The sequence below is a fragment of the Balaenoptera musculus genome, chromosome 3 (assembly GCF_009873245.2).
Source record: "Balaenoptera musculus isolate JJ_BM4_2016_0621 chromosome 3, mBalMus1.pri.v3, whole genome shotgun sequence".
Taxonomy (NCBI): domain Eukaryota; kingdom Metazoa; phylum Chordata; class Mammalia; order Artiodactyla; family Balaenopteridae; genus Balaenoptera; species Balaenoptera musculus.
Window position 1 is genome coordinate 169,996,358 of NC_045787.1, and position 13,754 is coordinate 170,010,111.

At 50.3% G+C, this 13,754-nt stretch overlaps 1 protein-coding gene across 1 annotated transcript in view; it reads left to right on the forward strand.

Moving 5' to 3' along the window:
* TMPRSS9 (transmembrane serine protease 9) overlaps positions 1–13,754 on the forward strand; it is a 56,582-nt gene continuing 42,828 nt past the window's right edge. Inside the window, exons 1-3 of the mRNA XM_036847393.1 lie at positions 1–54; positions 3,384–3,545; positions 12,419–12,531. Of these exons, the coding sequence (XP_036703288.1) occupies positions 1–54; positions 3,384–3,545; positions 12,419–12,531 (329 nt within the window). The remainder of the gene's footprint in view (positions 55–3,383; positions 3,546–12,418; positions 12,532–13,754) is intronic.

The window sequence follows — 13,754 nt, forward strand, 5'->3', positions numbered from 1 at the left end:
ATGGCTGTCGGTGACAGGGAAGAGGCCCTGGGAGGGACCCGAGGCCGCGTGCAGGTGAGTGTGTCCTTCCTGGAGGAGGACACGAAGGTCTGGGCGCCTCCTTCCAGCCTCTGCAGTCGAGGAACGAGGAAAGAAAAACCGGCGGGCGAGCGTGTGGGTCTGTGGCCAGCACGTGGGGAGCTGGGACCTGAACCGGGGCGTGGACGCTGACCTCCATCGTCCCTTTGGCCGCTCGCCATCTGTCTTCCTGCCCTGGGGCAGGGTTTCGAGCTCTTGGTCCCCGTCCCCTGGGCTCACCTGCCTTACCTGGACCACAGGGGCCTGGGGGAGCCGTTCCTGAATTCTAAGAACTCTGTGTGGAAGAGGGAGGAGGAGGGAGGGGGAGGGAGACAGAGAGACAAACAGTGAGACAAAGGGAGAGAAAGAGGGAGAGAGAGACAGAGACAGAGGAAATAGTCTCTCCAAGCCTCAGTGTCCTCATCTGTAAAGTGGGGATCATCGTGCCGGCCCCCTCCCCATGGGAGTGCTGGGAGGTCTGAACTAACTGACCTGAGGCTGTGAACCCCACACAGATTTTAGGCATGAACTTTCTGCTCGTGGCTGCTCGTGTTTCGGGCATAAGCACATCCCATCCACATAAAAGTCAGAACGGGGAAACAGCTGTTCCCAGTTATTTGAACATGCGTGGCTCTAAAAGTAAGGCAGAGGGTCACATGTTCTGGGTCTCTGGCTCACGTCGGCATCAGGCTTTGCCATTTTTCCCGCTTTACCTCTATTAATTAAGAAAAGTGATTTAAGAATCATTGTCATTGCAAGGGTGGTGCAGAGGATCCCCGTACACCCTTCACCCAGCGTCTCCTAGCGTTCAAACCTTGCGCCACCGTAGATCAAAACTAAGAAACTGACATTAAAATGAACATAAACACTCGCAGCCTACTTTGCCAGGATTTCCCCAGTTTTTCCACTAACGCCTTTTCTGTTCAGGGATCCAATCTGAGATGCCCCACTGCGTTGAGACCCTGTATGAATTTTTAAAAATTAATTAATTAATTAAGTTTTGGCTGCGTTGGGTCTTCGTTGTTTTGTGCGGGCTTTCTCTAGTTGTGGCGACCGGGGGCTACTCTTCGTTGTGGTGTGCGGGCTTCTCATTGCAGTGGCTTCTCTTGTTGCAGAGCACGGGCTCTAGGCGCGCGGGCTTTGGTAGTTGTGGCACACAGGCTCAGTAGTTGTGGCTCACGGGCTTAGTTGCTCCACGGCATGTGGGATCTTCCCGGACCAGGGCTTGAACTCGTGTTCCCTGCATTGGCAGGCGGATTCTTAACCACCGTGCCACCAGGGAAGCCCCCCTGTATTAATTTAAACTATACAAGTCATAAGTGATTGGAAGTTTCTTTTTTTAATCTACGCGTCTTTATCCGTTTTCCTGGGTATCGCTCGTGTTTATCAGCTTTTGGCCTCAACCGCACACCCCCCTCCCCCCAGGATCTCTGACTCCTTTTCCTCTGTGCACGTTAAAAAGCTACAAAAACACAAGATATCATCACCGCAAATAGTTCTCTCACAAACACCTCTTCCTATGAAAACCTAACAAAAAGTCCACAGACAAAAAGGAAAAAAAAAAAAAAGACCAAGCTTATTAAATTTCCTAAAGGCTTGCTGAGTGATTGATTTCATGGAGTTGGGGCAGTGGGGGAGGGGAGGTTTCCTGGCTGGATCTGAGCCTGAGAAGTAGGATAGGGAGAAACAGGAGAGGGTGTAGTGTAGACAAGAGATGCCTGTTCCATAGACCGGCGTTGGCTGCCATGGAAGCAAAGAAGCGAGACATACGGGATGGAAAACGGTGATTGTCTTGGATGAGTGGCAAGAGAAAAACTTATACAGAGAGATGGGCAAAGAGTTGAGAGTGAGGAGGGGAAGAAATGTAGGAGCCAGGAGCAGAGCTGGGATGAAGTTGGGGTTTTATAAAGTTGATAGTTGACTCTGTTTGGAAAAAGTGATCCCAAGTGCTGTATTTCCCCTTGGAGAGGCTGAACCACTATTTGAACTGACTAGATAAAATCTGCCATTAAAGGCAGTGGAAGGAACTTCCCTGGTGGTCCAGTGGTAAAGAATCCACCTTGCAATGCAGGGGGACGTGGGTTCAATCCCTGGTCAGGGAACTAGATCCCACAGCGGCAGGGCAACTGAGCCCGCCCGCCACAACTACTGAGCTCGCACACCTCAACTAGAGCCCGCGTGCTGCAAACTACAGAGCCCACGTGCCCTGGAGCCTGCGTGCCACAACTAGAGAAGAGAAAGCCCGCCACCACAACTAGAGAGATGCCCGTGTGCCACAGCGAAGAGCCCGCATGCCTCAACAGAGATCGCACATGCCTCAACTAAGACCTGACGCAGCCAAAAAAAAAAATAAAGTAAAAATTAAAAAAAAATAAAAGACAAGTGGAAGATTCATGGTGGGCGCTTGGTGGGCTGCAGGAGAGAATAAAGAGAAGGGAACAGGATGGACCACTGAGAATAGAGGGTGTGGTTCCTGGGAGGGAAAATGGGAAGCCAGACAGAAAGGTCCTGGGGCCTGGAGTCTTGTGTATTAGTTAGCAGTTGCTGCGTAACAAATTATCCCCAAAGTTAGCAGTTTCAGACAAATATTCATTATGCCAGTTTCTGTGGGTAAGAATTTGGGAGTGATCTGTTGGGGGGGGGTGGTTCTGGCTGAGGGTCCCTCATAAGGCTGCCTCATCTGAGGGCCTGATGGGGGCAGGAGTTGCAGCTTCCAGGAGGCCCCCTCACGTGGCTCCTCCTCACTTGGACCTCCCAGGCGCTGCTTGAGCCTTCTCACTACATGGCAGCCAGCCCCGCACAGAGCAGGCGAGGGAAAACCTCTGTGCCTTTTATGACCTACTCAGGAGTCTCACGCCATTTCTTCTGGTACTTTCTATTCATTAGGAGTAAATCAAGTCCAGCCGACACTCTAAGGAAGGAAACTTAGGCTCCACCAAAGAGAAAAGTGGCAAGAAATTTGTGAACCTCCTTTAAAACCACCACATCCCGTGACCTTGGGCAAGTGACCCTGCTCCTGTGTGCCTCTGTTTCCTCTTCCATCAGAATGCAGCTGGTCTTGTAGGAGGGTTGTGGTCATAAAGTAGGTAATGCATGTAAATATTGTTTAGTGCAATGCCTGCCACGTAGAACATGCTTGTTGACTTATTTTTACTGAAGGCATTTTTTTTTCCCCGTACATTTCCATTCTCTTGAGGAACGATGTACCAGCTGGAGTGATCAAACCGGAACTCCCAGGAACTGTGAGGTCAGGGTGCAGAGTAAGATAACTCGCTTTCTCCATACATATTGGGCTGTACTTGTTCTTTCCCTGGTTCCCTTTCCAGTGCTCAGCCACTTCTCCCAAAGGGACTCGAGGGGACTCCAGGCTCTGCACCTTGGCAGAAACCATCTTACCTTATACCCCCATGAGTGCAGCTGGCACAATTCAGGAGAAACCCAGCAAAGCAGGGGATGCAGCGGAGGAAGTGGAGGTGACAGCCATGAGGGTATAGGAAAGCTCATCAGGCAGAGGGCACAGCAGGTGCAAAGGCCCTGAGGCAGGACCATCATGTCTGTGTATGGCTGGAGCAGAGGGAGGGAGCTAAGGACAGACGGCAAAGAGTGGGTGAGATCAGGTCACTTGGGGCTTTTGCCCTGAACGAGAGCCAGGCGGAGGTCCAAGCAGAGGTGGATGTGGCCTGGGTCAGGTTTCAGCTGGCTCTCTGAGGCTGCTGTGTCAGTGGCAGCAGCTGGCCCTATGGTAAGGCCTGGGAGATCTCTGCTTAGCCCTGGGTAGAGATCGTGCAGGTGGTCCAATCCTAGGTGCATTTCAAAGGAGGAGCTGACAGCATTTTCAGGCCGATTGGATGGGGACTGTGAGAAGGACATCAGGATGACCCTGGGGCTTTGGGGTCTGAGTGATCATAAAAGTGGAGCTTCCATCTGAGATGGGGAAAACTATGGGAGGAACAGATATTCTAGGGGCTGAGAAGGGCTGCCAGTTTGGCATGTGTCAGATCTGAGAAGTTTGTCAGTCATTGGATTGCGGTAACAAATTGCCACCAGTTTGGTGGCTTGAAACGGCTCGTGTTTATTATCTCCTGTTCTCTGTGGGTCAGGAGTCTGGGCGTGGCTTAGCCAGGTCCTCTACTCAGGGTCTCACAAGGCTGCGATCAGAAGGCTGGCTGGGCTGTGTTCTTATCTGAAAGATGGGCTGGGGAAGGATCCAGTTCCAAACTCGTGCAGGTTGCTGGCAGATGACCAGGGGCCCAGCTGGTGGGCACCCTTAGCTCCTAGAGGCATTCACACTTCCTTCCCATACAGCCTCTTCCAGCAAGCCAACATATTCACCAGGCCAGCCAGGAGGGTTTCTTGTTTTGTTTTGTTTTGTTTTTGGCCACGCGGCGCGGCATTCGGAAATTCCCTGACCAAGGATCGAACCTGTGCCCCTGCATTGGGAGCATGGAGTCTTAACCACTGGACCACCAGGGAAGTCCACCAGGAGGGTTTTAAGTCTGCTAAGATGGGGTCTTTTTTTTTTTTTAAAACATCTTTATTGGAGTATAATTGCTTTACAATGGTGTGTTAGTTTCTGCTTTGTAACAAAGTGAATCAGTTATACATATGTTCCCATATCTCTTCCCTCTTGCTAAGATGGGGTCTTACATGATGTAATTTAGTCATGACAGTGACAACACATCACCTCTGCCATATCCTACTGCCCTTTTTTTTTTTTTTTGACCACGTGGCTTATGGGATCTTAGTTCCCCAACCGGGGATAGAACCCGGGCCACGGCAGTGAAAGCACAGTGTCCTAACCACTGGACCACCAGGGAATTCCCCATATCCTACTGCTTAGAAACAGAGCCCTGACCACAGTCAAGGGGAGATGATTACACAAGGGTGTGAGCACCAGGAGGTGGGGGTCATTGGGGGGGGGTCACCTTAGGTCACCCAGAAGGAGGTTCCAGAAGCCAACCTGAGTTGGGCATTCAGAAGATAAGTCTGGCCTGGAGCTTGGAGGTGTCAGGGGTGTTATTAAAACCACAGACAGGATGGGATCACAGGGGCCAGGCGCATATCTGCAGGTAGTATGTGAAAATGTTTATTTAACCTTCAAGTGGTCTACTTATTTTGTTGTTGTTGGCTGTGCCACACGGCATGTGGGATCTTAGTTCCCCGACCAGGGATTGAACCCATGCCCCCTGCAGTGGAAGCACAGAGTCTTAACCACGGGACTGCCTGGGAAGTCCCTCTTTTGATTTTTAAAATGACAGCTGTATTGAGATATAATTCACATCTCATAAAATTCACCCATATAAACCAATTCAGTGGTTTTTGATATATTCACAGTTATATGCAACCATCACCACAATCAATTTTAGAGCATTTTATTGATTTATTTTCTAAAAATTTATGAAGTGGTCTGCTTTTTAAACCTAAAAACTTTTTTTAAAAAAAGGAAACTTAGTCGCTGACATGCACAAACAGAAAACAGACAAGAGAGTGGAACTAAGAAACAAAATGGTGAGAAAGCCAAACAGTGCTATTCAATCATGACCATCCTCCAGGGCCCACACTAAGTTGGGGAGGCCAGCAGGACACTCACCTTGGGCACAGAATTTCAGGAGACGCCAAAAACCTCAAGATCAAGGGAAATGATATTGTAGTGCAGTACTGGACATACCAAGTGAATGCAGAGGAATCCTCAAGCAAAATATCAAGATTTGAAGCAAAGATGGCACCCAGAGGGCTGGGATCAGGAGGAGGAGAGACAGATGAGTTCAGCAAGCGCAGGGTAGGACCCCGGCTTTATGTAAAATGTTGATTTTTTTTTTTTAATGGGGTTTTTTTTAAGTCTTTTATTTTTTTATTAATTAATTAATTAATTTTTATTTTTGGCTGCATTGGGTCTTCGTTGCTGCACACGGGCTTCCTCTAGTTGCGGCGAGCGGGGGCCACTCCTCCTTGTGGAGTGCCGGCTTCTCATTGCGGTGGCCTCTCCCGTTGTGCAGCACGGGGGGTCTAGGCGTGCGGGCTTCAGTAGTTGTGGCATGCGGGCCCAGTAGTTGTAGCTCGCAGGCTCCAGAGCTCAGGCTCAGCAGCTGTGGCGCACAGGCCCAGCTGCTCCACAGCACGTGGGATCTTCCCAAAACAGGGCTCGAACCCGTGTCTCCTGCATTGGCAGGCGGATTCTCAACCACTGCGCCACCAGGGAAGGCCCTAAAATGTTGATCTTTTGTTGGTCATGGATTTTTTTTTTCCCCCGGGGACTACTAACTTTATTAAGGCATTAGCACACCCAGTCCCAGGAAGGCATAGCCTTTTTTTTTTTTTTAATTAATTAATTAATTAATTAATTTTGGCTGTGTCGGGTCTTCGTTTCTGTGCGAGGGCTTTCTCCAGTTGCAGCAAGCGGGGGCCACTCTTCATCGCGGTGCGCGGGCCTCTCACTGTCGCGGCCTCTCTTGTTGCGGAGCATGGGCTCCAGACGCGCAGGCTCAGTGATTGTGGCTCACAGGCCTAGTTGTTCCGCGGCATGTGGGATCTTCCCAGACCAGGGCGTCGAACCGTGTGCCCTGCATTAGCAGGCAGATTCTCAACCACTGCGCCACCAGGGAAGCCCAGAAAATACTATTGATCTTGGTTTTTTGTTTGTTTTTTTATTGTAGTATAGTTGATTTACAATGTTGTGTTAGTTTCTGCTGTTCACCAGAGTGAATCAGTTATACATATACATATATCCCCTCTTTTTAAGATTCTTTTCCCATATAGGCTATTACAGAGTATTGAGTAGAGTTCCCTGTGCTATATAGTAGGTCCTTATTAGTTATCTGTTGTATATATAGTAGTGTGTATGTGTCAATCCCAATCTTTCAATTTATCCCTCCCCCCCACCACTGATCTTGTTGACGGAGGTGTTTGGTGTCCCCTGAGGCCAGTGCCTCGTCACCCCACCCCCTGCTTGGCCTGGCATCCTCCCTGGAGGCCCTGCACCTGAGGTTCCCTCTCTTTGGAAACAGACTCTGGCAGGCGTTCGGGTGGCATTGAGGACACGTTGGCTTTACACCGAGCCTCTCCGTGGCACGTCAGGAGGCTGGAAACAGACACTGTTCCTGCCTCATTCACTATTATGGCTCAGGTCTCAGGGTCCCCTGGCTGAGCCCTTCCTTGGGACCCCCCAAATGCCTCCAGACCCTCTCTGGCATGTGAAGACAGAGGGGGAGTAGGGTGACCAGATGTCCGGATTTCCAGGTTAAAACTGGAAGAGTCCCAGGAGACTTGGGTTGATTGGTCACCCCATATGGGGGTGACTTGCTCAGTGTCACCCTATCACTGCCTAGTTGGGACGAGAGTCAGGTCATGAGATGACAGTGGGGGATGTTATGGGGGAGGGGATTCTGATGCAGCCACGGGCTCAGCTGGAGACCTCAGAGCTGACCCTTCGCAGTCTGGTTCTGCAGTCTCTGTGCTGTGGTCATCTGTTCTGCAGCCCTTTCCTTTTCTTTTCTTTTTTCTATTTTTTTTATTTTTTTATTTTTTAAACTTTTTATTTTATATTGGAGCATGGTTGATTAACAATGTTGTGTTAGTTTCAGGTGTACAGCAAAGTGATTCAGTTATACATATGCATGTATCTGTTCTTTTTCAAATTCTTTTCCCATTTAGGTTGTTACATAATAGTGAGCAGAGTTCCCTGTGCTATACAGTAGGTCCTTGTGGGTTATCCATTTTATTTATTTATTTTTTTTTAAAAAACATTTTTCTTTTTTTAATGAAATCAATATTGCTTCTTTGTAAATTTATTTATTTATTTATTTTTGGCTGCGTTGGGTCTTCATTGCTGTGTGCAGGCTTTTTCTAGTTGCAGTGAGCGGGTCTACTGTTCGTTGCGGTGCGTGGGCTTCTCATTGCGGAGCACGGGCTCTAGGTGCGCGGGCTTCGGTAGTTGTGGCAGGAGGGCTCAGTAGTTGTGGCGTGCCAGCTCAGTAGTTGTGGCTTGCGGGCTCTAGAGCTCGGGCTCAGTAGTTTTGGCGTGCCAGCGCAGTAGTTGTGGCTCGTAGGCTCTAGAGCTCAGGCTCAGCAGTTGTGGTGCATGGGCTTAGTTGCTCCGCGGCATGTGGGATCTTCCTGGACCAGGGCTCGAACCCGTGTCCCCTGCATTGGCAGGCAGATTCTTAACCACTGTGCCACCAAGGAAGCCCCCATTTTAAATATAGCAGTGTGTACATGTCAATCCCCAATTCCCTAACTATCCCTTCCCCCCCACCCTTCCCCCCCAGCCCTTTCCTTTTCCGTCCCTGTATCTGGGCCCACACTTCAGATCTTAGAGCCCATATGGATCCTTCTAGAAGCTTTCAGGGTCATTCCCGTAACCGGGGACAGCATCTCCCGCCTACTCCTTTCTCTTGCTTTACTGCTGCACAGTCATTCTTCAGATCTGCCTGGGGTGTTCTCACGTATCTCTCAAGCTCAGGCGGTAACTTATCCTCCGACATTGCTTTTAGAAAAATATATTAGGCCTCAACCTGTCAAGGGCGTTCTCTCAGCCCAAGGTCTCCGTGTGGAGCCAGCAATCGCCTCTTCTGTTTTCTCTGATTTCTCTTATCTTCCCTCCTTCTACTCTGCTTTTGTATTCCACCCCCGATCTTTGCAAATAATAAAAATAAAGCAAATTCTAGAAGATATTTTGCCGTCTGAGATTAGGGGTGTGTAGGATCTTCTTGAATCTTCCATCCCTTTGCCTCTCTCTTCAGGAAAACACCCACTGGCCCGAGCCGGGCTGTCTCCATTACATCTGAGTGAAAGGGGAGAGATACATCCAAACAGGCAGGTTTGTTTTTTGGTCTACCCAACACCAAATAATTTGTCTGAGCTGACTATTTTTTTAAAAACCCTAAATGGACTTTACAGGGACTTCCCTGGTGGTCCAGTGGCTAAGACTCTGCGCTCCCAATGCAGGGGGTCCGGGTTCGATCCCTGGTCAGGGAACTAGATCCCACGGGCCACAACTAAGACCCGGCACAGCCAAATAAATAAATAAATATTTAAAAATAAATAAATGGATTTTACATCTTGCTGAGAAGTTTATTTCAATCTAGAAATAAGGGTGTTTGGGGAAAGTTGGGTTTCAAATGGACTTTATGTTATGACTGAAGACGGATAATTCGCAGAGGATCAATCCAACCTTCTGCTTTTTGTGCCTCAACATTAGATGGAAGATAAAGCAACCCAGAGACGTTGCTACTTGGAGGATTTTGGTCCACTTCTTGCAAGGCTAATAAGCACACGCCTGTTTCTCCTTTGGTAGAAGTGTCAGCTTTTCACTTGAGAAACAAACACGTTTTCTGCACCAACTGTTTGCAAAGACTTTGCAGGGAGATGAGGGTAAGGGACAGGTGTGGAAGGCCCTTCTCTGTCCTTAGGAATATATGAGAGTCTGGAAGTTTCTCTGAACCAGGTGCATCCCTGTGGTGCATTCCCCAGCCAGGGGGTCTGCCGCCTCTATGGCATCAGTGTTTTCTACTTGTGTGAAGTTATTTTACCAGCACCAAACGTTCCTCTTGTGTCCACAGTCACAAGGAGAGACACAAACTTCCATCCTGTCTACTCTGTGCTGATGTCTCTCAACAATTTTTTTTATGGAGGTAAAATGTGTGTCACATAAAATGCACCATCTTAACCATTTTTCAGTGCACGGTTCGGTGGCATTAAGCACATACACATTGTTGTGCAACCATCCCCACCATCCATCTCCAGAACTTTCTCATCTTCCCAAACTGAAACTCTGTCCCCATGAAACCCTGACTCCCCAGCCCCTCCCCCAGCCCCTGGCCCCCAACCATCTACTTCCTGTCTCAGTGGATCCAACTCCTCCAGGGACCTCCTGTGAGTGGGATCAGACAGCATTTGTCCTTCTGTGTCTGGCTTCTCTCACTGAGCATCACGTCTTCAAGGTTCATCCACGGTGTAGTGAGTGTCAGAATTTCCTTGGGAGCAGAATAAACGTGGAGTGACTGGTGGTGAGAGCGGGTGATGGTGAATGATGAGGCTGGGGAGGGAAGTCAGGGCCGAGATTTTGAACTTGGTGCTAAGGGTAGTGAGGAGCTACTGACAGCAGGGGAGTTGCACGATCGTATTTGCATAGACCAGGGTCTCCCTCCCGAGCACTGCTGACACGGGGCCCAGATCATTCTCTCTGGGGGGCCACCCCGAGCACGGTGCGGTGATGGAACAGCATCCCTGCCCCCACCCCCTTGATGCCAGGAGCCCCCAGTCGTGACCACCACGGATGTCTCTAGACATCACCCAGTGTCCCCTGGGGGGCAGGATCAGCCCAGATGAGACCCCCTGGTCTAGGCACATCTCTCCAGTTGTCTGAAAAATGGCCAGGTGGCGGCAAGCCTGGGGTTAGCAAGACCACCACGAGCCCAGGGAAGGGGGGCAGGTCGTGAGAGCGGGAACAGCTGGGTGGGGCCCCTAGACAGGAGGAAGGAGGTGGAACAGCCAGATTTGAAGGTGACCAGCGAGGAGGAGGAGAAAGATGAAGACGTGACAGGAGACCGCAGAGGCTGATCTAGGGTATCGGGGGGAGGAGAGGTGGTACCCGAGAACTCAGGAGAAGCGGGGTAAGAGGCTTGTCAGGGGAAGGACACCCCATCCCGGGGACATGCTGAGCTTCAGGGGGAGATATGCAGGTGCCCATTCCTGCCTGAAGCTCCAGAGAGACATGAGCTGGAAACTTCTATTTGGGGGTTGTCAGTGGATAAATGATCCTTGCTGACTTGGGCTCTCCTTGGGAGGGAGAAGGACTTTTGCACGGACTGTGGTGTGGGCACTTACAAATAGTTTGACAAGCTTTATTTTATTTGTTTATTTTGTGGCTACTTGCGTCGTCCCATCAAGATTTTGCCCCCAAAGGAGGCCAGTATTGAGAACACGAAGACCTCAGGTGAGGCTCCTCTGTCTCCAGGGCCCCTTTTCAGACTTGCAAGGTGCGCTTAGGAGGGAGGTCCTCTCCTGACCGCCGGCTGTGCATGGATCTGCCCAGGCCTCGTGGGAATGGGCGTCCCCGTGTGTGGGGAGGTGATGCCATCTAGAATTTGGAGAAGCCTGAGGTCGTGTTGATTGAGCGCTCTCTTTTTACAATGGTGGAAGAGGTGGTGAAGGGCCGTAGTGTCCTTGTAGAAGTTACTGCTCCCTGCTTTGGTTTGTCCAAGAGCCATAAATTTTGATGTCCTAAGAGAGAGAACCCCAACTTGAACCAGTTCAAGCAAAGGTTGGCTCCAGTGCCTGGGCAGTCCAGCGGAAGACCTGGCCCCAGGCAGGGCTGGGTCACTCTGTCTTGTCCCCTGAGGTCCTTCCCTGGCTATGCCCCCTACATCTATCCAGCCTCTTCCTTCCAGATTGACCTCATCCCTCCTTCCTGTTAAAGGCCAAGATGGCAGCCAATGGCCCCAAGCCTAGCCATGACAGCTTAGGAGCCCCGCTGGGAAGAAGACTGCTCCCTCCCTCCTATTATTAGTTAAACCCTATGAAATTGATCATGTCCTGTTGTTTTTGGCCTACCAAAGTGGCAATTTTATACTGCTGAAATTCAAGGAAGAAATTTGGTTGGCCTACTTCAGTCATGCAATCCTTTGGACCAATCACTGATGGGGATGAAGGAGTGGGTACTGTGATTGGCAGGCCTGGGTCCAGGGTGGACCAATCACTGATGGGGTTGGAGGGGTGGGTACTATGATTGGCAGGCCTGGGTCCAGTGTGAACCAATCACTGATGGGGGTGGAGGGGTGGTTACTGTGATTGGTAGGCCTGGGTCCAGTGTGGACCAGTCATCAATAGGGATGGAGGGGTGATTACTGTGATTGGCAGGGCTGGGGGCCAGATGGGTGGGGCATCATGACTGGGGCATCTTTTCTTCCCCCAAAGAAAGGGGAGCATCGGTTCCCACCTCTTCCAGCTTCTAGAGGCGCCGCATCCCTGGCTCGCGGCCCCTCCTGCATCCTCACAGCCAGCAGCACAGCATCTGCCGTCTCTCTCGGCCTCTGACCCTCCTGCCTCCCTCTTATAAGGACCCTGGGATGACGCTGGGCCCCCCCGGGGAATCCAGGGTCACCCCCATCTCAGGGGCCTCAACTTAACCCCACCTGCAAAGTCCCCTCTGCCCCATGACACATCCACAGGTCCCAGGACCAGGACGGGGACGTCTTCAGGGGATGTTATCTTGCCTGTCACAGTGTCCAAGCAAAATGCCATTTCTGTGGAAGGACCTGGAGACACTGTCAGATGTTTTGGACCAAACAGTCACCGCCTTTTCTGAGCTTTGCTTGGTTCCAAGGCAGATTTTGGAGCCTGATTTTTATCTGCACTCCACCAGGCTTGCCAACAGCTGGGTGAAGTTTCTGTGCCCTTCGAGGAGGCCGAGTTGGGGTCGGGCCGGGTCACAGATGCACTGGCGCGCATCCAGCCCAGCGTTTGCTGGACTCGGAGGTGGGGCGGGGCTGGCCCTGAGGGTGGCCTGGCCTCTCCTAAGCTTCCTTATTTGTTCACAGATACTTGCTCTTGGCCTCCACGTTCTGGATGTTTCTGTCTGTGAAGTTTTCCCTTCTCACACCTCCGCTTCTGGCATGTCAGTTCCTCTCCCTCTTAATTCCTATCTATTTTTATTGGGGTAAATTATGCATAACATGAAATTTAACATTTAACCATTTTTAAGTGCACAGCTCAGTGGCATTAAGTACATTCACATTGTTGTGCAACCATCCCCACCATCATCTCCAGAACTTTCTCATCCTCCCAAACTGAAGCTCTGTCCCCATGAAACACTGGCTCCCCACCCCTCCCCCAGCCCCTGGCCCCCACCGTCTACTCCCTGTCTCTGTGGATGTGACTCCCCCAGGACCTCCTGTGAGTGGGATCAGACAGTATTTGTCCTTCTGTGTCTGGCTTCTCTCACTGAGCATCATGTCCTCAAGGTTCGTCCGTATTGTAGCAGGTGTCAGAACGTCCTTCCTTTTTAAGGCTGAATAATATTCCACTGTATGGATGGACCACATTGTGTTTATCCATCATCCATCAGTGGACACTAGGGTTGCTTCTACCTTTGGCCATTGTGTATACGCTGCTGTGAACATGGGTGGGCAGATATCTGTTTGAGACCCTGCTTTCCTTTCTTTTGGGTGTATGTGTACCCAGGAGAGGAATTGCTTTAGCGTATGGTGGTTCTATGCTTAATTTTTTGAGGAACGTCCAGACTGCTTCCCAGTCAGCTGCACCATTTTGCGTTCCCAGCACCAGTGCACGAGGGGTCTGATTTCCTCACATCCTCATCAACCCTTGCTGTTTTCTGTTTTTTGATGATAGCCGTCCTAGGGGGCGTGAACTCTGTCTTTTTAACTCTTTTCCTTCGTGAGGCTGGTAGGGCCCACTACAAGATCAGAGGTCACGGTCTCCGCGCAGGACTGTCCTCGATTCTGAGATCAATTGCAAGTTCAGAGATGTTCTGGGTGAACTGTGTCCCCCCCGCCGAAATTCATATGTTGGAGTCCTAAGCCCCAGCAACTCAGAAAGTGGCCTTATTTGGAAATAGGGTCTTTGCAAATGTAATCAAGTTAGAGTGAGGTCATTTGGGTGGGCTTTAAGCCAAGACAACTGCTGTCCTTATAAAAAGGGGACATTTGGGTTGTTTCCACAGCCTGGCTATTGTAAATAGT